Source organism: Pelmatolapia mariae, linkage group LG12 (genome assembly GCF_036321145.2).
Source record: "Pelmatolapia mariae isolate MD_Pm_ZW linkage group LG12, Pm_UMD_F_2, whole genome shotgun sequence".
Classification (NCBI taxonomy): Eukaryota; Metazoa; Chordata; class Actinopteri; order Cichliformes; family Cichlidae; genus Pelmatolapia; species Pelmatolapia mariae.
The window spans coordinates 34,282,669-34,308,048 of NC_086237.1; the positions used below are offsets into that span (position 1 = coordinate 34,282,669).

General features: G+C 39.9%; 1 protein-coding gene across 7 annotated transcripts in view; it reads left to right on the top strand.

The window, feature by feature from the left end:
- The window catches only part of camsap1b (calmodulin regulated spectrin-associated protein 1b), a 31,491-nt gene that overhangs the window by 2,562 nt on the left and 3,549 nt on the right, over nt 1–25,380 (top strand). For 2 of the 7 annotated variants that reach the window (XM_063490767.1, XM_063490774.1), the window contains 14 exons: nt 6,461–6,723; nt 12,857–13,018; nt 16,877–16,957; nt 17,241–17,273; nt 17,793–17,852; nt 19,306–19,447; nt 19,720–19,859; nt 19,936–20,032; nt 20,319–20,475; nt 20,839–20,921; nt 21,040–21,127; nt 21,338–23,636; nt 23,978–24,114; nt 24,199–24,413. In XM_063490767.1, coding sequence (XP_063346837.1) covers nt 6,461–6,723; nt 12,857–13,018; nt 16,877–16,957; nt 17,241–17,273; nt 17,793–17,852; nt 19,306–19,447; nt 19,720–19,859; nt 19,936–20,032; nt 20,319–20,475; nt 20,839–20,921; nt 21,040–21,127; nt 21,338–23,636; nt 23,978–24,114; nt 24,199–24,413 — 3,957 coding nt within the window. The remainder of the gene's footprint in view (nt 1–6,460; nt 6,724–12,856; nt 13,019–16,876; nt 16,958–17,240; nt 17,274–17,792; nt 17,853–19,305; nt 19,448–19,719; nt 19,860–19,935; nt 20,033–20,318; nt 20,476–20,838; nt 20,922–21,039; nt 21,128–21,337; nt 23,637–23,977; nt 24,115–24,198; nt 24,414–25,380) is intronic. The other 5 variants (XM_063490769.1, XM_063490771.1, XM_063490772.1 and 2 more) reach the window with 5 other exon arrangements.

Sequence of the window (25,380 nt, forward strand, 5' to 3'; positions counted from 1 at the left end):
GACTGGTACCGGTCGTGAGTCGTTTGGTACCGGGCCACGAGAGTTGAGGCTCAGGTGTGAAATGTATGGTTTTCAGGGTTTTTATCGGTTTTCAGCGTTATTTTGTTATCATTTTTATCATTAACTTGGTTTTCCTGGGTCTTTTCACGTGTGTTATGAATAAATCTTCTTTTTTTTGGTCCGTGAAAATATTGTCGGGCATAAACCGGTCCGTGGCGCAAAAAAGGTTGGGGACCGCTGGTTTAGTACAATTGATATCCTTGGTCAATATTTCACGATATGTGGATATTGTATGTTAGGTGGCAAAAGGAATTATGGAGACATTGTTATATAAAATCCCCTACAATTTATTTCACAAAGACTACATTTGAGTCAACCACTGTCTGCTGAGCTTTGATACATAACTGCTGCATGTGCACCGCACTGTTCTGACGATATTGTAAACAATTGAATTGCAGCTGCTCTTCTGTGCTAAAGTTCTATGTCAAACATACTTTTCTGCAATATGTTTTGTATAGAAAAAAGTTTTCATGTTGGAGCTAAGGGTGGGTGATACAATCTCTAAATTATATTACGATGTTTCAAAGAAATTGCAGTGATGATATTTATGATACAAAATAAAAATACTGAACGTTTTATCTAAAATTGTAACTTGCAGACAGCAGAATTTGTTGGTGCAAACAACAAAGGACATTTTCCATCCCTTTTTTTCCCAATGAACTACTGTCGTTGATGACAGACTACCTAATTTGACCTGTGAATCTGTTGCCTCAAGGTTCCAGCAGCAGCAGCACCAGTATTATAGAGATCAATAGTTGTGACACAGCCTAAGTAAAATGTAATCACAAATGTAGTGTAGGTAGCATTTTTCCTGGAAACCTTAAGTAAAAGTAGAACATACTGCTTAACACTTAAGTATAACAATAACTTAACTGGTTTAATCTTGTAATTCTTTAGGAGCCTGCAAAAATATTTTCACATAATAATTAAACTGAAAAATACTTTGAACCTGGGATGTTATGTCTTGGGTTGAGCTTTGTAATCCCACTTTTACCACTATTTGGATTGGCATCATGTCCTTGGCCGCTCGTTATGTAACCGTGTCAGTAATTGAGTGATTTCAAGCCACCATTTTGCTCTTCCTGTCATATGGAGCAAAACTAGCAAGCGCTCCAGTAATACGTAGTTGAGTGATTTGTTTACTTTTTGGTTGCAGCTGATGACTGGTCACGTGCCTTCCTAGCTCGGTTGTACTTGACAGTTTTTTTTGTTTGTTTTTTTTCTCCTCCCCACAAGTAGTAAAACAAGTTTCTTGGTTCCACCTTTATGTGTGAACAGTTTTCTTGCATATTTCGCAAAGTGTTGTGCTTAGGGTTAAAGGTTGTTGACGTAGCTTAGTCTGTAGGTACTAAATTGTCAAGCCTGACACACTGGTCTGGCTGTCTAACATGTCTGGATTGTCTTGTTTTGCATGCTAGGGAATGTACACGCAAGAAATTCCTATGCCGTTGATATTAAAATATGACACTTTTATATCATGGAAAATGTATGCCACGTTAACTTGGTGGGTATGATGTGAAATCCCTTAAGTTAATTAAGAGCTCACCCATATATGAATTTACAGGAGAGAGTTACAGAAATGCTATGGAACCCTTTTAGTAAGAGATGACTTTAAGGTAAACTGGACCCACTGGTTGCAGTGGGGATATCTACACTTTACACTTACATGAGTTGCTCATACATGATTTTGTGCTTCTACTAATGCTTGAGAAAGTTTGGAAATGTGGTGACTTTCATGCAGTCTATGCACCACATTGCTTGGTGACTCTACTTTTTATCAGTGTTTAATCTAAGCATGCAGCCCACTTTTTATCAGAAATTTTTTAACGGCTCAATGGTTAAATGTGAATGCTCCAGTAGTTGGGTCTCTTGTGGGGAAAAAAAAAGTGTTGCATTGAAACTTTTGTTGGAAACCTGTCCTGTAGACGGACAAACACACACGTTATGAAACATTACAGTCATGTTGTCCAGTTTTTCTATTTTCTTACTTAACTCCATAAATCCAAGGAGAAACTATAATATGTGAATGTTGCCTTAATTTCTCTCAAAGAAGCTTTATTGGATTGGTAAAAGTTTTACCAACAGAAATGATTTTCACTTTTTGGTGCTTGATTAGTCACCAGTGCCTGACAGCATTTCACAAGTTGGTTCACTAAAGACATCTTTGAAGGACTGCTAGTTACCTTTTTTATGTGCTGCAGGGTGTTTCCTTATCATAGTGGTTGAAGTTGGTTATGTATAATATAAACCTCAGCTTTCTGATTCATAAATCCCTCCATTCACTGCTTTGCATGTGTGCTGGCTCAGTTTAGTCTCTGACCATTATTTCAGAGGCTTATTACAAGCTTTCCTTTGTATTTTGTGGTCTCTTTATATTTGTGGTCATTACTCAGATTTCCTAATGCCAGTGGTGCATTCATTCTAAACAAATGACAGCAAGATTGGATATTCAAAGGTAATCTGGGTTATGGATGGAAAACTATTGTCTCCATTGCCTGTTTTTTAAGGCCAGCATTTTGCTCTAAAGCCCTCTTTGTTTAAGGCTCATTACTAAGGCTCATACTTTTGTCTGAGTTCATATCAAGGCTTGTAGGAGTCTGCTCTGTCATTTCACTGTCTGTCATCATAGGTCTTGGCTAACGATGCAGTCTGAAAGATGGTGCTTAAAAGCCACTTCCTAAGGACAAAAATGATGTACCACACACAAACTTGGGTGGAGATCCTTTTCTGTTACAATGGAGATTGTAAAGCAGCCCCAGTGCTTTGGTGGCCCAGAAGGAGGGAACTCTCAGCTGCAGTCACAATTGCCTTTTCCCATGGGGACTCAATAAATTAGGGCCATTTTATTTTCACCCTATGGCTCATCTGGTCCTTGCTACAGTGTACTCTTGTTTGCTTGGCTTGTTCACTGGCTGACGGAGAGAAACAGCCTAAACAGCTGTGATGTAATTTCATTGTAGAGAGTATAACAATCTTTGGATGTTGGGGTCATCTAGTTTTCATCTAGTTTGTTTTCACCTGTCTGCTTCCCCTCCTCGCACAAGGTTGTATTTATCAGTATGGTCTCCTGTCCTTACTACCCTCTATGTTTGCCACAGCTGCTGGCAACATGCGTGTCAGACAGCCAGACACAACACCAGCGAGGGTTAGAACTTGTGATGGCTGCATGCACAGTACTGGTTCTTGCCCATGTTTGCTTGTGCTGACCATGGTATAGCCCTGGTCCTGGTTGGCTGACTTTGCTGGGTCTTGTTGCCAGGCCAGGTTCTCCAGCTCCACCCCATCCCAGTTAGTAAATTTTTCAGCCTGGCTCTGGGTAATAGGAACATAGGGGGGGCAGCTGTCACATGACATCAGTGTCTGTTGAATGTATTCAAACGTGAAGACTCGCCCTGACCAGACCCTTTTGTTTTCACACACAGTTACTCCAATGTTACTGTTTGTTTATATACTCAAACACAGCTCTTTAGGAATGATCAAAACTGCTGGGTGTTTGGTGTAATAGATTATTGTTGTGCAATGATGTCTTCATTTCTTATGAGGGTTGGCAGCATGTTGGCCTGTGTTTCAGTGATGCATGCAGAATGCAGATTACAGGATCGATATGATCTGAGCAGCTACTGAAATAAGGGCGGCATGGCAAATATATTAAAACTGCGATTTTAAATGTGTATGTATATGTAAACTACTATATTAGTGGACAAATACAGCATCTATTGGTGTTTTTTCTTTCAAGTGCCTTATATCACTATATCATAGCCCTGATGAACTTGTACCACCTTCTTACTCATTGTTATGGTTGTATGAATCAAATAGATGACTACAAGACAACAGGTAACAACCCACAACTAATGTTCAACTAACAGGACAAACACTGTGGCACAAACTGTTTTATTTTTAAAATTATACCATTGAACAGCATGCTGAAAAACGTTAGCTAGGAAGGGGCTAAGAACAGAGAGGAAATTCACCAACATAACTTGCGATTGCTGTTTAGCTTATTTTGCTTTATTTCTGTTGCTTCTGATTGGTCTGACTGGAGCTCAGGTAACTAAGGCTACGTTCACACTGCAGGTCTTAATGCTCAATTCCGATTTTTTGATCAAATCCGATTTTTTTTGTCTGCTTGTTCAAACTACAAATAAAATGCGACAGCAAACGCGCTCTAGTGTGAACCCTCAAAGTGGCCCGCATGTGCAAAAGAAGACGTCACGCACAACGCGCTCTGTTTAGACCCAGAGCAAACAATATTGTTTGACTGATGGCCCTTAATATAAAGACTTCGGACTTTACGTTTCCCAATTTTTGCTTTAAGTTATTTTGTTATTTACATAATAATGTAAATAACCTAATAATTATCCCTATTGCTGTTTTAGAGAGGAGCGGTGCTTCAAAGGATAGTTGCAGATTTCTGTCAAAATCTGCAGATTATACAGTACAAATAAAATGTTCACGTTTTTCCAACGTTGTCTTCCCAACAGTTTCACCGACATCTACACTGGATGGCCAGGAAGCGTTCGCGAAGTCTTCTCGGGCGCTTCTCCGGCGCTGATAATTGGCGTCTGTCTTGTGTCAGTGACGTAAAAGACGGATTTAATGCGACCTGACCATTCACACAGCAGTCACTTTCTAAAACATCGGATATGTATCGGATTCAATACCACATACGAAGGTGACCCAGATCGGATTTGAAAATATCGGATTTGTGCCGTTCACACTGTCATACCATGATCGGATATGGGTCGCATAGGGTCAAAAAAATCGGATTTGATGCGCTTTCGCCTGCAGTGTGAATGTAGCCTAACAGGGCCAGTGGGTCTTTTTACCTAGAGACAAAATGATTTTTGCTAGGTTTGGGACAAAAAGTTCAAAATAAGTTTTAAAGCTGCATTTCACACTTGCCTGTGATACAAGTTTTTGGTCATACCGCCCAGTGCTATCTTTATTTCTACATTATCAGATTTGATGCATGAGAACAAAAGCTCCTAATTACTTCATAAGTTGCATCACCAAATGACAAGACGGTGAGAGGTTGTGTGAAGTCAGGGTGTGTGCTCAGGGAGGGGCAGAAACAAATTTAACATTACAAGAGAGGAGAGAAGAAAAAAAATATTTTGCATTTTGATGTAATTTAGGAACCCCCAACCTGTGATGTTAAGTAAAATAATCAAGTCCTCATTATAATTAAAATTTCCTCAAGTCTGTTGGGTTGTTGTTGTTGTGTTTTTGGTTTTTTTTGGGTTTTTTTTTGGAAACAGTATTCAGGCACTCATTTTTTTACAGTCAATATAGTAATAAATTAGTGATTTATATTGGTTATTCTCTTATTCTTGACCATTGGAAAAGAAATTGGAAAAGAAAGCCTGCATCTGATGTTTCTAAATTTACAGCTTTATACATGATAAGTCTCTATTGTGTCAATTGTTTATTAAGGAATTATTCTTTCCTTAAAATTTTATTGAATTTACATTCTTCTCAAAGGCTCTGTACATATGTACCCTGCCTGCTTTTACAGTTCATCTTTTGCACTTGGTACTTCATCATCCACTAAACCAGGTGTTAGAAGCTGCCCACCATCCAGTTTTTGTGAATAGGAGATTGCTGACGAGTGGCTCCCTTTATCCTGTCAGTCAGTGCAGAGGCTAAGAACACAACACACACACACACACACACACACAGCTCATGCCGTATTACTGGGGCTCAGACAGAGTTAAGAACAGATTTTACAGAACAGGGTCATTTCAGTCATGTCCCTGTTCTGTTTTGAATTTGGACAGGTTTGCACATGCCTTTACACCCATTTTATTCCTGTGTCTGGTTTACCTTACAGTAAAAATGTAGTTTGTGCATGCCTCGAGAGAGCCGCTTTGTCTCATGCCCGTATATGGCTGTGGTTTCTGTTTTTGAGAATGACTTCATATTCAAAGCAACAGAATTGAGTCTGTAGGTCAACTGGGGTTTTTTGTGGGTTTCGGGGGGGGGGGGGGAGCTTTTGTGCTGCAGCACTGTTGAATTAATGCTGGCAAAGTCCACAGTGTCACCTGAGAAGTCTCACTGAGGTCTTGGCTTATCAAGGATCTGTTTCCCCAATACGCTCCTGAGGAAATGCTTTGTAACTTGCAATTACAAAAGTTCATGTTTGCTACAAGTAAACTAATAGTGGTATAGAACAAATATTACATGGAAAGCACTGGGCTTTGTCACATTACTGTAGCCTGTAGATGAGGCAGTCAGAGCTGTGGCTGCTTTTTCATGTAGTATTTTGTATGTTATCTTAACCAGCTTTTGTATGTCTTCAGTCCATGTATAGTTTGACCTAGTGTTAACCTCACATACTGCTTCAGGATGTTTCCTGAACTTTAGGCACTGACTTCCCCCTCAAACACTCTCTCCATTGCAGACCATATTCCAGAGGACTTAAGGGACCCGTTCTATACAGACCAGTATGACCAGGAACACATCAAGCCACCTGTCATTCGTCTGCTGCTGTCCTGCGAGCTTTACTGCCGTGTGTGTGCCCTCATCCTCAAAACTGAGCAGGCAGCGTCTCTTCAGTCCCACATGTCTGTCATCCAAGCTCTGTCCAGGAAGGGCATTTATGTGGTGGAGAGTGATGACACACCTGTTACAGAGGGGGACCTGGCCTGTATGCCCATCAAAATGGTGAGTGCAAAATCCTCTCAAATTTTGCAGTATTTTGTGGCAATAACACCTAATATTGTCACCTGCCTGTCTAGTGAGTCTCCTGTCCAGTGGATGGACAGTTAGTAGTACTTGTTCTGCTTTGACGCATGGTAAACTGGTGTAGCAGTACATAAGGAAGGCCTCCACCTGCTGCATGTTCTTGTTAGATTGGCCCTCCACCTTGTGGTACATCTCCAAAGCCTAAAGTAAATCTTCTCTCCTGAAAGCCAGTAAGGAAACATGAAATCGGAAGGGCGGGGGCTAGCAGGTTAGTGATGAATGAATTTGTGGAAAAATAAGTTTAGGAGCTGATTTGTTATTTTCACATGTAGCTGCTGCTTGGGTTTGAAATTAAAACGTACTATAATACTGGTATGTTAATGCTTTTATTGATCAGCTGACACATGCAGGCTCATATAGGCCGTGAAACTGTAATAGCAATTACAAAGTGTATCTCAGCAGCACAGATTGTCTATCAGGGGATGAGCTCTTCCTGCTTCAGATGCATTATCTTTCTTCAGTGAAGTCAGTGAAAGTTAGTAGTCCCTTTATTATTATCCAGCAATACCAGCAAACCTAAAAACATCTGTCAGTGCACATAAAACCAAAAACATTTGCAGATTCTTTACATTATCCACTTTGTAAAGAGTTTTAAGCATGCTTTGCTTTTAGTACAGTGTCCAGAATATTTGAATATTTCCTTCATCATATCTATTCAAATGGATAAGTGACATTTGACTGCTGGCATGCAAGGTGTGTATGGGGTTACCGTGAAAGGTGTGGGTGTGATTTTTTTTTTTTTTTTTTCTTTTTCTTCATTGTGCAAAGGTGTTGTTGTCCTTAATCTGTCTTGAAAGAGTTTAGCCACAGTTAATTTAATTAACACAAGCACTTATTTCATACTATATATGCTTTTGTAATGAGTCTTTTTCCACTACCACGCTCACAGGTTACTCATATCTTTACTAACAGTTTGCTCTTTTTTACACAAGTTAAAAGATAAACATCACTGTGATGTTAAAAGATGATACCACAGTATCAGATAAACCACCGTGTGTTTTTTATGTAAATACAACAGGAGATAGAGGTGAGTTGTCAGTAATTATTATTACTGATTATTGCATTTCATTTAAGGCAGGAGCTTACTCTTTTCTACTGGTTGTTATTGATAACACTGTAGATATTTTGGTTACTAAATCTGAAAGAAGTTGGTTATTTTAGAATTATCCAAAAGCAGAGTTGGGCATAATCAAATTAATAATTTGGTCAAATCCCGCAGCAGTGCAACAGTGACAGAATGCCATCAAGGTTATCTTTGAAAGGTGGGCAGACACTGCAATTTTAATCACAGTTTAATTGGCATTCCTGCACAGTGTAATCCTGCAACTCTCTGGTCATTGAATTGGCCACTAGTTAAACACAAAGGTCCCCATTCACTTCTTAACTGACAATACGTATAAATACATTTATTTAAATAATGTGGCTAGAACTTGTGTTGATAAAAGCAAAGTGAAGCAGCACTAGTTTAAACATTTTCAAATATGAAATTCCACCATTGGTATAAATGAATAATTTGCACTGTTTACATTGTTTTGGTGTTTTTGTTGTTGCTTTTTTTTATTTTATTTGAAGCATTCTAAAGTATACCTGGAAATATAGAAGTTAGAGATAATTCTGGTCTTTGAAACTGAAATTGACATTAGGTAATCTTTGTCAACAACCAACACTAACTGATGCAGTTATCTCATATTCAGTAAATTTGTGGCCTTGTGTATTTTCATTGTCATGGTTAAAAATCAGCTTTGATTAACGTATTTTAATGTGCTGCTTTTTTTAGTGGCCTCTAAACACTTTATATATTCTCTGAGGAAGAAATACATTCCTTACATGCAAACTTTTGAGGTAGGCCTTTCTAATACCTCTGAATGAAGCATGCTGTAAAATTTGTAATTTATTTGTTTGCTGAGAGGTCATTTGACTCTTACTCCATACACAAATCCTAAATTAGAAAGCCTGGGTTAACAGGTAAAGTCGAAGTCTAGGAAAGCAGTTTTAGGTTTTGGTGATCCAGCTAACACAAAAAAGCCTGGCTATGGTGAATTTGATTTGTAGTACATCCCTTTGACCCATATTTTAACAGGTAAACTTTCATTAAATGTACATAAATCAAACATAATGTGTGTATAGCTCAAGTTGACGTGAGCAACTAAGGAGTAAGAGAGATGCACTATGATTTCTTTTTTTTTTTTGCATTTGGATGGCGGTCCCTGTTCTCAGTGTCTAATATAAAGTGTTATTGGTCAGTTTTCCAATCACTGCTGCAATCATATGCAAAAGCAACATACTTTTAAAATAACTCTCCCCTCTCCTTGGCTGGATCATTAAAAAATAGAAATCCTGCTAAATAAACTGATCTCTGTGCTCCCTCAGAGTGGGGGGCATTAGCATTAAGAGGTTTACTTTTGTGTTAATACCTTGTTGAAATGAATTTATTGTGTCTGGTATTTTTCTCACCTTCATTTTCATCCATCTGTTGGAAAAGCTCTCTAAACGCTCAGTTTAAATGCTTATCCAGCCTAGCTGTCCTCCCTTTCTCAAGCTTTCTACTCAGCAAAATGGTAAAGATGTTGGTGACTGGTTACTTGCCCTGTTAACCCATTTTGTTGTCTTGAGGCAAGTGTAATCCTTGTAAGATTTTCACAGATCACCTCATAATGAGGTTAAATGCCTTGTGCAGTTATTCCACATCTGCACAGCTTGAATCACCATGGCAGATCCGTGTGAATGAATGCAGAACCCTTGGTGATGAAATACGATGTATCACACTTTAACTAAGAGCACTTCACACAGGATAGGATGAACACCAACAGCCTCATTTGCTCTTAGACATCTCCCTACTTCCTACCCCTTTGTTACCATGGAAACCAGCAGTGGTGTTGAGCAGGCCTTTCCTCTGCAGGCTGGCTCCTAAGTGATGTACGTCTGCTTTTCCTCCCAGCAGTCTGATACAATAATCCAGGCAGGCCGGCATGTAAGCGGCCAGACACAAAGCCAAGTGAGGATGTCAGAAAATCCTGAACAGGACACTACTTATCTGTGACAGACTGTTGAAACCCCCACTGCCATATTGCTGACTTGACAAGGTGTTTCCATAGCAACTTGTGTTTTCCTACTTTGTGTGTCTGTTTAAATGAAAGGGATCCTACACCTACAGACACTTCCTCTGCACCTTGCCTGTCTCTTTTTTGGGAAACAGCTGGGGCTTGAAAAATCCTGTGAAGCTACCCTTTGTTGTAGACCAATTTATACTACAGTGTGTGCGCACACATGGCCAGTGTGTACACACAGAGCTTGGGGCAACAGCAGCCCCTGCTCCACATGGGGCTACATGCTGCATTGTTGAAGGCCATGGTGTTATAGGAGAACAAAAGATTGAACACCTTACACTTTCATGTATCCTAAATATGCTATTTTGATGTTATTTAATGTCAAGTTTAAATAAGTTTTGTTGTTTTCTGCAGACTACATTGGGTGTTTTAACTTGATTTCAGTATGTATTTGTTCAGAATCAATGGGCTTTATTTATAGTGTAGTTAGGGTAAAGAATAATATTGGCTTCTTTTTTGGGGGGGGTTTCCTCTCTGCTCTTGTAGTATTATATCCTGCTAAGACTTTGAGCCATTTTAAATTTTGGAAAATTTAGTCAGGGTTTTCCTGCCCCACATGCAGAACAAAAATGAAAGGGCTGTCTTTCTTACCCTTTACACTGTTGTAAGTAATAAGTGTGGTTCAGCCAAGAGAGCTTCCTGATTTGGCAAATTAGAGCAAAAGTCTCACTCCATCGACAAAATGTTTACGTTTTTTACCCCTCGGCCTGTTATGTTATGTTCATTGGTGTCCAAGGAAGCATTTGAACCACAAAAAACTAAAAGGGCTCCTAAAACAAAAAAGCAGGCACTGTTTAGCCATTGGTTTTAATTATTTATTTTCATAGGAACATTTAATCTTGGTATGTTACAGCTCTCATTCAGTACTGCAAATGCTGACTTGGTACAGGCAGGCATAAACGTTACAAGTCTCTTAAAAGAAAATCTTTCCTGAAAATCAAGTGCCTGATGCTACACATCTACTTCAAGTTTGGTAAATAACCAGAGTGTAACATAAAGAATGACTGTCACGCTGTTGTAGGTACAGTGGTTGCCTCTGTCCCCCACACCTCGCTCGACGATTCCCTCAGTGTTCAAAGATTCAGATGTTTGCAAATAATTCTCAACAAACCCTAAAAGCTCCCAAAATGGTATTTAGGTCAGCCCTACCCTTTAGTTGGCTTCTTTCATGAAAATGTTTTAGTCTGATTTTGAGACCAAGAGCTACCAGAGCTAAGCAGTTTTTAGATTCCCGTATGCACAATAGTCATTCCTACTTTGTTTTCTTAACTTTTCCATGTCTCAGACAATACCATGTTAGTTTGTTTGGAAGTATATTTTAGTGTTGTTTGTGTTCATGTAGGTCATGCAGTGGAGAAAGCTCTGAATAGCTCTCATTTGTTATGTTAACAAGCCTAATCTCTGTGCACTTCCATCACCAATTGGATTAAGCTAGCAGTGTGTTGCACAAAGCACTGCTTGAAACTTGTGTGTGTTGTTATATATGTGTTTTGTAATAGTTTTGTTATAGTTTCAGGTGCTGCCTGTGATGTTTTACATAAATAATAATACTTAGTAGTGGACTTTTACAAAATAAAGATTCACTAGCCAAAGGGAATTTAAGATTCCCTAGTATTTGATTGGTTCTAATTAGCACTCTGACCATCAAGGATCAATATTTTGACTTTTAGGCATCAGCTGTCGGCTCGCTGGGTGATGGGATGCCCCTGCTGGGCCTCTTGATTGCATTAGGAGTTGAAGAGCGGGTTTAACATTGGACGCCTACTGTGCCGACTGAGAGACTTCAGCTTTGATTAAGCCATTGTGGTTATTTAAAGCTTCACACTTGTTTAAGAACCTCATGGCCGTACCACCGAAGCTACTGATAGCAACATTATTTAAGAAGTCTATGCTGTGTATTCACAGACGTTAGTGGTTGTTAAATAGCAGGACGCTTAGTCATTACTAACTTTTAAAACAATATAGGTGGTGCATGAATGGATGGAAAATAAGTTGTGGATTACTAAAGCATATATAGAAAAGTTCTGTTAAGGCTCCAAAAGAAATGTTTGAAGTGTGATAAACTATGTGACGTAAGAGAACCCTGGAGCACTATGGCAATAAAGAAGGAGAAAGTCCAAGTGAAGAAACAGAATCAGTTGTGTCTAAAGAGGATCCCAGAAAAGGGACGGCTTTCTAAGGTGTTCCCACCAAAGTGATGACAGTTAAAAAAGAAAAAAGCGAACCAAAACAAACAGCAACGCTCCAGTGGAAACCATGGAAGTTCTGAATATCGTTTCCCCTCAGACACTCGCTGTGACTCAAGTGAGAAAAATAAATAAATAAAACAGTTTTGACATCAAAGTTGATACGAAGAAAGACTAACAGACAAAAAGGAGACAGGTGGAAGACGAGAAGCGTCTCGGGTTGTTTCTCATCTCAGTTTGAGATGAGAAAATCCCTACCAAAAAAACCAAAAATAAACAATCCAATCCAGATTTTCCCGTGTCTTTGGGATGGTGCCACGAAATTAGGCAATGAATGATGATATCCAGCATTAATATGTCATTTTTAATGATAATTTAACATATGGTGTTATGAGACAAGGAACATGAAAATTAAAAAGGTTAATGGCTGCAACATTTAGTTTTTTGTTCTCTTTCCAAGCAGTTGCATATTTTATAGAACTGAAATACTGAGTGTTTTGTAGCTTTTAGTGTCTTTGAAAACTGTAAATGATTACCAAAAAAATACCTCTTGTTCTGCTGCTTCAGTGATGATTGTGCTAATTTAGAAAAGTGTATGTCAAAAGAACCCTGCTATAGGTGCTTAGGTTCCGTATAATCATCTACCTAACACTTTGTAATGTTTTATGTTTTGGGAACTGTCTGCCTGTTTGCATTGAAATCTGAAAAAAATACAGTGGGATTGAACTGCCATGTGCTCTGCTCTTGACTTTCACTCAGAGTGCTCACATGCCCATGATCGATGCCCTGATGATGGCTTACACAGTGGAGATGATCAGCATAGAGAAAGTGGTGGCCTCTGTCAAGCGCTTCTCTACCTTCAGTGCCTCTAAGGAGCTGCCCTTTGACCTGGAGGATGCTATGGTTTTCTGGATCAACAAGGTATAGACACTCATGACCCAGATAAGACACACAGCAGAATATTATCATTATTATTATTAAACTCTTTCACAACAAATCTTGTTTAGGCTTTTTATCCTCTAAAATCCAGCTGGCTTCATTCCTGGGGCTCTGAATAAAGTGGTCCACTTATGTCATTGGTGATTGGATATAGTCCAATAGACAGGAGTCTAGGTCTGTTACACGCACAGACTCAAGTTCATGTTGTATTTGTCTTTTGCAAGAACATTGTCAGTCTATGGAGATGGGGGATATAATCCTAAAATATTTTTTCGACATTAATCTGCCAGAATACACATTTTGTTTTTATCATCTTGGAAATTTTAATTGAATTATTCTGATATTAACTGTGATATAAATCTCCTTATTCATGAAACTAAGAATCTGTTCTTTAGCCTACTAGCGCAATATTTAAATGGATTACATTTTTTTAGACTAAATTTCAGAAAAGCAATTTGTTCTAACATTGTCAAGTCTGCGTCAAGAAAATTCTGACCTGATTAGCAATTTCTGACTAGGCATTTGTTTAATTTTGCTCCAAATGCCTCACTAACTGCTGTATCCAGAAAGCTCTTCTCTAAATGCTGTTTAAACGGAAAGACTAGTTACCTTAATAATAACACCATAATCGTCTTGTAGGAACTTAGAAAAAAAAGACCTTTCCAGCAAGATTTCTCCTGATTTCTTCTTCGGCATATGGGCTAATAAGGTCTCCTTTTGCTTCTTCTTTATGAGAGTGCATCTGCTTAACAGGCAGAGACAGATATAGCAACGGCAGACTAGATGCCTCTGTCCTCTCGCTAAGCCTTTTGTCGGCTCTAAAATTCACATAGAAGAAGAAGAAGAAGAAGGGGGAAAAGGTTAAAATAAATCAGTCTTCTACAAGGAAGAAAAATGCTAGAAATTGACCCACTGCCTGTATACAGAGATTTATAATAACAGGAGCAGTAAACACATATTTACTGATACTTACTAAAGATAGAAGTTTAAGTTTAGCAAACTAAATATGTAATAGTGTTAGGTTTGTGAATGATCTACTGTAAGAGCTATTCCCTTTACTAGTGCTGGGCGATATGGAAAAAATATTTATCGCGATATGAATTATTTTATATCACGATAACGATATATATCACGATATACCACCTGACCTGTGGTCATCTGGAAAGTATGCAGTTTGTAAACAGCGAGTGGAGAGGGTGCAGTCTTTGTTTTGAGTTACCATAAAGCATGTCGCAAATCTGGGTGCACGTAAAGCAGCACCATGTCGCAAAACCACAAGACAGAGTTTCTTTGCGAAAAATATAATTTTTTAATACTTTATTTTCTCTTGTTAAGAGTATGTATAGTGAGAAGACAACACTAATATATTTGCACAGGCTATTTAACCCTTTAAGACCTACCATAGAACCAAGTCCGCCAGAGCTTATGTTTACATTTTACATGCTGTAGTGCCATTTGTGGGAGCATTTCAAGTTGCTATACATCAATACAACCATTATAGCCCAAATTTTAATAATACGTATGCATTAAGTCCATAGTAACTATATAAATTGCAAAAAAGTGCAATAAACTACAAAAAAAATTGAAAATCGTTTTTGTTTTGTTTTTTACATATATTTCTAGTTAGAGAAATTTAAGAGGCTTATCCCTCAAAACTGTAAATACAAAAAAGTTGCACAAAATAGTTTCCAACCACAAGAAATTTATTTTGAGTGTCTTCATAGTTTTATGTTTGAGATACACTAATTTTTATATAATACAGGAAAAATGAAAATAAATATTATAATGCAAATTTGCAAAAAAAAAACCAGCATGTGCATCAAAATAAACTATTTCCAACAGTGTAATTTGACTTCTAAGCATCCCAGAAACGATACAGAAAAGCATAAAGTCAAACATGACTTTTAAAAACACCAACATAGGCTTTGAAGGTAAAAAAACTAAATTTTCCGCGAAAATGACGTCACTTCCGGTTTCGGACAGGTAATGGCGGACATGCGATAGTTCATGCTGACTTGTATTCCAATGTAGGAAGTGTTATGAACAGCTGATCGGATCGGCAAAGCGTGTTTCTGGAATATTATGTTTTTGTTGCTGGAAGTGTTTTTTATGCAATTTTTGCAAAGCTATATGTGGAAGGAAACCGTGACCTAGGGCAAGCTAATGGAATAAGATGTAAGTACAACTCCTACGGTTTCATATGCAAAAACAATTATTGCGCTACCTTACGTGGTTCCAGTTCTACAGGGATTTAAAAATAGTTAGGCAAAACGGAGTGTGCCTGCTCCGACCGGTTGTAAAGGGTAATGATAAATTTTATGTAATTTATAAAATTAGGGTTAGAAACGATAGAAACGATAGAAGACAAATGGCACGATAGACACTTTTCTATCGTCCACACGATATATATCGTCATATCGCCCAGCACTACCCTTTACTATATTTTAGAGAGTGGCAATGTAACCATTTAATTGAAATCATTGGTGTATTGGAGTCGGATATCAGTCCAGTCGTTACTTGAAAACTTGATTTTGTATTAGCGACAGTGGGTCCATCTGTTCAGTGTACTTGTATATAATTATGTGTTAACCATGTCACGCTAACATGGCAAGAAGAAGCAAACTGCAAGCAGTTAGCAGTTTGGAGTTACTCCGCGTTTGCTACTCCAACATATATTCATTGTATGTTTGCGGTAGTTTTTCTTTTCGACGCAAACTGTGTCAAGATTGTTGACACACCTGAAAACTTTTGTTGATGATACTTCTTTCTCCATTCTTTTGGTTGCTCTTGTTTTTTTATATCTAGTTTAACACTCATTATGGTTATTTCGCTTTTTTTTTTTTTTTAAGTCAAGCCTGATGCTACCTTAAACATAAATTACTAAGGGAAATTCATAGTGTGTTCCTCATACTAAGGAATAGGAAGCTTATTAACAAAACCAGTTTGGTTGTTTAGTGAACTCTGAAGCCTCAAATGCAGATTGTTTGTAATTGCAATAATTTACTAACTTTATTAGCTGTGATGGAAGCATACCTGATGCATAGAGTTATTGTGTTGTTTTTAAAAAAAGAGAACACCTATACAGTCACTGAATGGTAAAAGTAGCAAAGAAACATACCTTGCTTTGTTGGTCATATGCTGTGCTCTCTATAAGTAAGGCCCCAGTCATACAGACCTAGACACTGGTTAGTGACCAGCTGGCAACCACAGGTGGTGTGTTGTGTGTGAAAATTGTGAGTGGATACCAGAGGTTAATGGCAACTATTAGCATGAAACCTATCGCAAAAAAGTATATGGCAACCTCTTTGCAAATGTTTTGTCCCTAGCAGATTGCCGTGGTTATCTATCATTTGTACGGATTACTTACCAAGCTGTTGTGAATTTGTGAAAAGTGCAACGCATACCTGAAACTGAAACAAGTTGCTTTCAAAGTAAAGATTTTGCCTTTTGAAATGTTTTGGTTATAGGCTGGGGTGCAGCTTTTATTTTGAAAGTGAATGTTTTGTTTCTGCCTTGCATCACACTTTTTCAAATTTCACTACAGATGTCATTCAAGCAAACTAGAGGCAAGCATAGAAATATATTTGCAACCAAAATATCCACAGGGAGGTTTTTGTTGCTACATCCTCTTTGTCAATGATTTCATCCACTGTCAGCCAGCAACTCACTACAACAATTTCCCAACCAGTAGCTTAATATGCAGTTTCCATTTGCATTCAGTGGTTGCCAGATGGTTGCTAACCGGTTCCTAGCCCTCTATTACCATTCTGTAGTGTGGTTTATTGACTCCATGCAAACATACTAATAATTGTTTTTTATTCTTTCTTTTTTCTTCTGCAGGTAAACATGAAGATGAGGGAGATTGCAGAAAGGGAGCACAAAGTCAAGCACCACCCACTGGAATCCCCTAGCCATCAAAAGGTAAAGCCACTCAAAATAGGTTCCTTTATTAGAAATCTCCATGTCTTATCCAGGTGTGTCAAGCAATCACTTGTTTCAAAACAGCAACAGCATCCTTAGCGCTCACATGAATGTTTCTCCCTAATGGCGTTTTGATGTTGTTCTGACCTTCCTCTACTCTTATCTGTTTAAACTGGAAGCAGATCCAATCCTTTTGTCTCTGACCTCTGACGTGTTAATCTTTCTGCTCCTGTTCCTCATCTGTCCCTCCTTCCCCCTTCTCTTATCCCTGCAAACTGGATAGTCTCCCTCCAAATGGTATTGGAAGCTAGTCCCTGTAAGTTGGATGCCAGGCCCCATAACCCCATTTTCTTCCCCCTCTGCCCTTTGCACGCATAGTTCTGTGTTGATGTGTGCGCACACTCCTCCATGGCTCATTCAAGCTCATTACGTGCTACATGTAGCCAGCGTGTCAGCAGGGGGGAGAAGGCTGACAGCTAGTTTGTTTCTTTTTTCCCCCTTGTGGCAAATATGTCACTAAGGTGTAAGGTTATTCTAACCTTTGTGTCCAAACTTTTTTTTTTCTAAGCTATGCAATGTGTGCTACCTCATTTCAAGCTCAAGTAGGCCATGTGGATTCTCTGTGCGCAGATGTGTGTGGTATTTGCTTGCCTAGTGAGAATACGAGAAAAATCCATGCCTACACCTCTCCTTTGCTTTGCAGACCCATTACTGGCCACATTCTCTCACTGATCTGCTTTGTCATTCTCCCTCCAGTTTCTCTCTTCCGCTCTCACGCACTGTTTTCCTATATGCCCACAATCTCCTGACAGTATCTCTGCTCTATATGTATCAGCCTGATGTCATGCACGAGCTGGCCCACTGCATGCTGGGGCCAGAGGAACTCTCCGAAGCGGTACAGTGATCCCTCCTAGTCAGGAGACTCACTAATGTAGAACTTGTCCTGTAGTAAAGCTTCTTGTTTGGTTGTTAGTTTCACCCGTGACTTGTGACAACAACTGCCCCAGCATAGTTTTGTGGAATACCCTCCATGAGCGAAGTTCATTTTAAGCTGTTTTATGCTGATTAGAATATTTTTTTGGTTGTGTTGTGTTTTATTTACTCTAAGTAGTGCCTAGAATCTCTGGACTTGAATTTGGATTTAAACTATATATATTTCTGAGACTTCAAGCCATGTTGGATTTTCTGAATTCTAATGGAATATATTTTAAATTAATTAGGCAAAGCTATACAGTATAAAGTTGGCTGTTTTGGTGAAGGCTGTTAGTATAACTAAATGTGGAACTATGCTTGAATTTATTATGTGTCATCTCCTTCTAAGTCGAAATTTAATATTATATCTGGAAAAGGTTATGGCTTCAGTTTTGCCCACTAAATTAAGCGGCATTTGCGGGACATGTGTACACACATGTGCACATAGGATAATAATAATAATAATAATGATAATAATAATAATAATAATTACCTTCCAGTTCTAGTTTTCCCTGTTCTAGTTTGCAGAGTTGCCCTCTTCCTAACATGGAGGTAAATGTAGCACTACAAGTTAGTACATTGTATTTGGGCCTTCTGTCAGGTCTGGATGTATGTGATTTCATTTTTAGCTTCTAAAATGGGTGTGCATTTGTCTGTTTCATTTAATTAACTTTTCAACTACTATTCAATTTCCTCAGCGAGTTCCCGAAACTGAAATGATTACTTAAAATTACCAGCTTTAAAGAGTAGGCATTCAAATAAATGTGACTTGGGAGGCTGAATTTCTGTATTAATGATACACTTGTTTCCCAAAAAGTGAGCCAATGATTAAAGCTGTTGACATTTGGGTCAGCTGGTTCGTGTTACCTGGTTTCACTGGTTTTCACTGCTGGTGGTCCGCTTGTCATTAAAGTCAGTGGAAAACTGATCTTTTACTCTGTGCTCTTCATGTCACTGCTCTTTAACACCTTCACCTTCATCTTCTCACAGTTAACCAGGTCTCAAGGATTCTCCCTCGATTGGGTGATCATGGTGCCTCTGGGGCTTTTGTCATTCGGAACCATCTTTAACAGACTTCACTAAACGTGCTGTTGATCAATTTAAATGAAGCCTTTAACTGGTGCTCTCATAACAAATGCCCTTTTACTGTGAAACCACTGGGGAGAACCTTGATCTGATGCTTAAATTAGTTCTAACATTAACTGGAAGAAAAACTTACACATCAGATGTTACTGTGATGTGAAAGAGATTTGTATTTGTGATATTAGTCACTCCATGTAGGATGTTTTGTGACGTGCCACTGACTGGTAGTTCCAAGGATGTGTGTTGTGGCTTTTCTTCTCATAAAACCCTGATTCTCTCCCCCTGGTGGTTAGGTACGGTATCGTCGGGAACATGCTTCCGGTCGACAGCTGCCCTTCTTTCCATTGCTGGAAGACCTGATGAGGGATGTTTGTGATGGAGCTGCACTGCTCACTGTAGTCCATTACTACTGCCCCGACCTCATGAAGCTGGAAGGTATGATGCTCTTGCCTGTGTGTGTTTTCTTTCTCTGTCTCCCGAACACACACACACACGTTCACTACCTACATCTCACAAATTACTCTAAAATAATATTTTTCTATAGGGGCCAATAGACTTGCTCTACTTACATACTCAATTTAATATCTGTGTGATGCTATTTTTGTGACTTGCTCATACTTACTGTCACTGTCCAGTCAGTGAGACATTTATAGCCATCATGTCATCAAGTTGTCCTGATCTGACCTGCTCTCTGTACACCTGATTAGATATTTGCCTGAAGGAAGTCCCTTCCATCGCTGATAGCCTGTACAACATCCAGCTCCTCAGAGAATTTGCCAATGAGTACCTGAATAAAAGTTTCTATCTGACAACAGAGGACATGCTCTATTCACCGCCTGTGCTCAAGGTACAAAAAACTGTCAGATATTTGTACTGCAGAGTGAATTTTAAGTATTATAACGTGCCGTCTGCTCTTTGTGTAGCACAATGTGATGGTGTTCATCGCTGAGCTGTTTTGGTGGTTTGAAACAGTAAAGCCAGAGTTTGTCCAGCCCAGAGACCTCCAGGAGTTTAAAGATCGTAAGTATTACAGTAGATGAAGTGAAGATTATTAAACTATTAAAGCCTATTAGAGAAGGAAGCATGCATATGTGGTAAATTACATTGTAGTGTCTCGTGGTCTCCCATGGTCACAAAAATTGTATGGTACGCTGGTGTATCTTAAAATAAAACCTCTGGTCCAACCCTACAGAGTGCTCTGTGTCCTTAGAACTAAAGCTCAGTTGTTTTCCCAAGTTCAGCTAGTTTAGTCATCCTCATCATTAATAGTCAGTTGTCAAGACTTTTGTCCTTGTCCTTTACTCAGCTCGAGCCATAGCTCATCCCAAGAGTGCCCGTCCATCAGTGCCCATCTCCAACGCCACCAAGCGAAGCTTCCTAGCTAGTCCTGGTATGGCCGACAACCAGAGCAGCCCTGAAGTCTGTAACAGGTACTTCCTGCACCCTGAAGACTCTGACCCCCTGTAAGTCTTTTCTCACTTTCCTTCTCATTCCACTTCATCATGATCCCGTCGTCTAAACAGTTACAATAGACCCACAAGGATGGGTAGATATGCAGGGATGGCTGTGTTTCGCTCTCATGTGTCCTTCACATCTAACCCTGTGTCTGATCACTTGTGTTAAGATGACCTTGTGCATGTTGTTGGACCTTGATTGTCTGTTATGTGGTAAAATACTGGGCTTTTGTAGTGAATATGCTGAAATATAATGAGGTGTATCAGATTGGTTTAAAGTGGGTTTGGGTCCTATTGTCTGTACGATAAGATCCAAAACTAAGCTGTTCATAAATTTTCTGCCAACCTCTTGTCTCTTATTTTTGGTTGTAGTAAAGGGGGCCCAACTTTCAGTCCTTCACACCCACTTCTGCCCCTGCGACAGAGACAACAAAAGCAACAAGGAGATGATGCAGGTAAGATGAATCTTGATTTTATTTTTTTAAATGTACATGCATTACCTGTATAGTAGGATTTAAAAGTTCAGATTTAAGTCATGCTGACTTAAATCTGCTCCTGTGTATTCCTGGGTAGGTTTGAGAAACCGCTCAAACTCCTTGACTCAGATGGACGGACAACAAGTCAGAGGCTCTGTAGTAGCATGGCCCGACAAGAGGCAGAGGTACTTGGAATAATTGCACTTTTAATCTAAAATAAAAGGCTTTCTTCATACACCTAGTTGTGATTAACTTGTTTATGTGACCAGTGTAGGTCTTAAGTGTGTAATTAAGGCAAAAAATGAATAAAATTCTAAATTCTGTAAGGACTAATTGTATTGTGCATATAGTACAGACTTTACAGCTGAAGTTATTCTCATGATCTCTTTCTGCAGACCAGTGTCCACAATGGGCCCTTATATGTTGCACTCAGCCACCGACAGTGATGCAGACATGGCTTCTGGTGACAGTGTTAGTCTGGCTCGCTCAATTAGTAAGGACAGCCTGGCATCCAATGTCATCAATGTCACTCCCAAACACCAGACTTCTGTACACCAGCCATCACGTCCTCCAGTACGTCGAGTCAACGGCCACAGCCTTCTGACTAATGTCAATATGGAGGATGAGGAAGAAACTCTGGTGACCGTAGCCAAGAGCGATGGTCCTGCCATCTCCAAACGGGTTGAGGGGACACAATCAGCTGCTGTAATTGGATCCAAACCTTCCACTGACTCGAAATCGACACCAGATAGCTTTTACCTTGAACCACTAATGCCTGCCGTGCTCAAAACGGCTAAAGAGAAGTCTGTATGCCTAAACAAGGAGGAGGAGAGTGGTGAAGTGTCCCGGTCTGCAGGAAGGGGGTCTTTACGCAGAGAAAATGGATCTACATCTGCTGTTCGCAGGAAAGCTCCCTCCAATCTGAACCAAACATTTCCTCCTTCAGCTGAGGAAGGCTTGTCAGATGAGCCTGTTCAAAGTCAGGCAGGTCTCAGGCTAACTGTCAGCAGCAGTGTGGAACCTTCCTCCAGGGACCCAGCTGAGGGTTTCTACTTGCATTCAGATTCTGAAGAACTAAAGCCTGGCAATGGCCAGGACGGTGACCTAGGGGACCTGGATGAGGAGGAAGAGGATTTGGATGAAGCCGCAACCACTAAAGAAACACTCTGGCCCAGGAAAGCCTTCAACGAGGAGGAAGAAGAATCAGCCAAACTCCAAGAGGACATGAATGTGAAAGAGCATGAAGACAAAGATATTAATGGTGGCAGCGGTCGTTCCAGCCCCTGTCTCAGCACACACTCCCAGGCCAGCAGCATGGCCAGTGGCAGCGTGCGCATGACCTCTTTTGCTGAGCGTAAAGCTCAGCAGCAGCGCTTTGGCAGCAACCATGACCTGCGCTCCAGTGCCTCCAGTTCCCAGAGGACCACTCCAGATGGATCAGAGTGCAGTGGCCCCCTGGCTTCCTCATGGAGGATTAAGAGGGACCAGAGCCCCTCTTCCCCCTTGGGAGGATCCACTCGTACAGGCGATGGCAGTGGCGGTGCAAATGTATTGGCTTCTGAACTGGTCCAGCTCAGAATGCAGCTGGAAGAGAAGCGGCGTGCCATTGAGCATCAGAAGAAGAAGATGGAAGTACTGTCAGCCAGACAGAGGCAGAAGCTGGGAAAAGCAGCCTTTCTGCATATAGTAAAGAAAGGTGGAGGAAGGAGTGACACATTACCCAACCCGCTTAAAGCTGACATCTCTAAAGATGAGCTCAATGGGGAGAAAGGACCACCAAGTAAAGATGATATGTGTGTTGATACCATGAGAGGGGAGAAGGAAGTGGATGAGACCACCCCATCTGGTGCCTTAGAAGCAGAAAAGAAAGGGAACGGTGGAAGCTTCTATCTGGATGAAGATTTGGACCTGAATGAGTGCAGTCGCTCTATCGAGCTGCTAAATGAAGCTATTGGCAGCATCCAGCAACAAATGATGCAGCTTTCACTGCAGCAGGAGATGTTGATGAAACAGAATGTACAGTCCCCACCTGGTGCAGCTCCACCTCCTGCTCTCACCAGCGACAAAAACGGAGATTCCAAGACTGGAGCAGGCTTTCACTTTGTGGAGCATCTTTCTGGCACTAGCACCGCTCCAGCCAGGAAACCCCCCAAACTAAGCTCTGGCCGGAGCTCCAGATCCAAACCATCAGAGCTAAAGATGGCCAAGGAGCAGAGCCGCCAGACCACCAGGACCCTCACACCCACCCAGAGTGGATCAGAGACATTGCCACACCCAAAGCATTCAGCTGGGGGCAGGTCCCCCAGGACTGAGCAGCCCGACAGTCCCAGAAACCCCACAGTAGTGGAGACAGTTGATAAGCCAGGATCTGGCCACGTTCGGAGTGCCACCTTCCGACTTCATGATGAAGCAAACATTCGCTTGCCGACCAGAGTGGACCTGACATCACTGGCTCCTCCAGAAGTGTCCTTTGATGAGTGCCTGTCCAGCAACACCAGAGAGTCTGAGCTCAACTCTTCAGACGGTTCAGGGAAAGAGAATATACCATCAGATGAGGCGCAATGCAACAAAACCCACCTCATTGAGGTTGATCTGTCAGAGCTGAAGGCACCTGAAGAAGAGGGGGGTGATGAGGACAAAACAACAGAGAGAGGTGATGGAGAGCAGAAGTCAGTCCTGGGCTTCTTCTTCAAGGTAAAAATAAATAAATAACAGGCATCCTCAAGTGTCTATTAATTCCCTAATACACTCATTCAATTATAAATGATTAACATAAATAGTTTTTCACATTGACACACATTTTATAATTTCATATTTTGCTGATTAAAAAAATATTTGAAATGTAAAATTATATTTATTTGTATTTATAGTTTGAATTTGTAATCTTTTGCTTGTTTTTGTTTGGCCAAATGGAAAAAGTGATTCTAATTATTAAATAACCAGCTAGATTGCATAGTTTTCAGTTTTGATGTTTAACCACATTTGTTATTATTTGCAGATTTAATATTGTTCTATTATATTTTTCCGTGTTCTAGGATGAGCAGAAAGCGGAGGATGAGCTCGCTAAGAAGAGAGCAGCGTTTTTGCTGAAGCAGCAGAAGAAAGCAGAGGAGGCTCGACTACGTAAACAACAACTAGAGGCCGAATCTGAGCTCAAACGTGATGAAGCCAGGTACATTATTTTCACACTGACATCGATTTCCAATTTATTTGTTAGGGAAATTACTAAAATTCCAGTGTTTGGTGCCAACACTAGACGGAAAGCCGAGGAGGAGCGTTTGCGTAAAGAGGAGGAGAAGACACGGCGAGAGCTGATAAAGCAAGAGTATCTGCGGAGGAAGCAACAAGAGATGTTTGAGGAACAAGGCCTTGTGAAGCCCAAAACTCCCAAACCGAAGCAGAAGCACAGACCCAAGTCTGTCCTCAGAGAGGAATCCTCCAGCGATAATTTCTCCAAGTGCTCTTCTACACGTAAGACTGTTACATCACCACTTTGACATTTAGCTAAAAATCAGTTTTTCTGTAAATGTCACAGCATGGTGCGCTTCATTTGTTTTTCCAGCTGAGCTGTGGGGTACATTGACTGACTGTGGGCTATTTTTTATTTTATTTTATTTTATTTTTTACTAATAATTATATGTTCCACACTTACTGTTTATGACACTGATATTATTTCGATTTTTAGAGTATTGAGACATTTTGGTTCTCAGGCTGATTTTAAAATTTCATTTTTATGCACAGTCTAGAACCAAAACTCAGAAGGGTTGAAGCTGAGTGGTTTTTGGAGTGCTTTTGTTCAAAATAAGACTGAATTACCCAGTAGGTTTTCAGATAAAACTTAACTTAGTTCTCATTTAAAACACTATTGATAGAAATGACAACCTTGAGTTTGGCATACTTTTTTTTAAGTTTCTCTCATCCTGATTGGCCGATTCATTTAAGCTCACGCAGGCCTTTTCCCAAACACTCCCAAACACAACCACATTTAACCATACATTTGTGCTTTTTTCTATACACGTTAAGCACCTCCTGTATGTCTTTGGACTGATGTAGCCTACACCTTGTTTGTTTGTAGGGTTACAAATAAGTGTGTACATCTGGAACTGGATCAGAAAGTTCAATATTCATTTCATCAGATATGATGAAACAGTTTCTCATGGTCTGTGAGTCATCAAAGTACTTTTTGGCAAAGTCCCACCATTTCGTTAGGTCACTTAACCCTGATGGCCCCCTCTAACGGAGTATGGAGATGGTTAGACTATGGCTCTTGTCCCAAACTACTGAGATCTAGGAAAAAACAAGCTAAAGAGCTCTTCTCCCTATATCATCTATAAAAGTGTTGGTTTTTACTGAAACAAAGACCTTCTTAGAATCTGGTAATGGACTCATTATTCAGTATTGATAAAATATTGTAATTACATTTAAATGGAAAACAAAA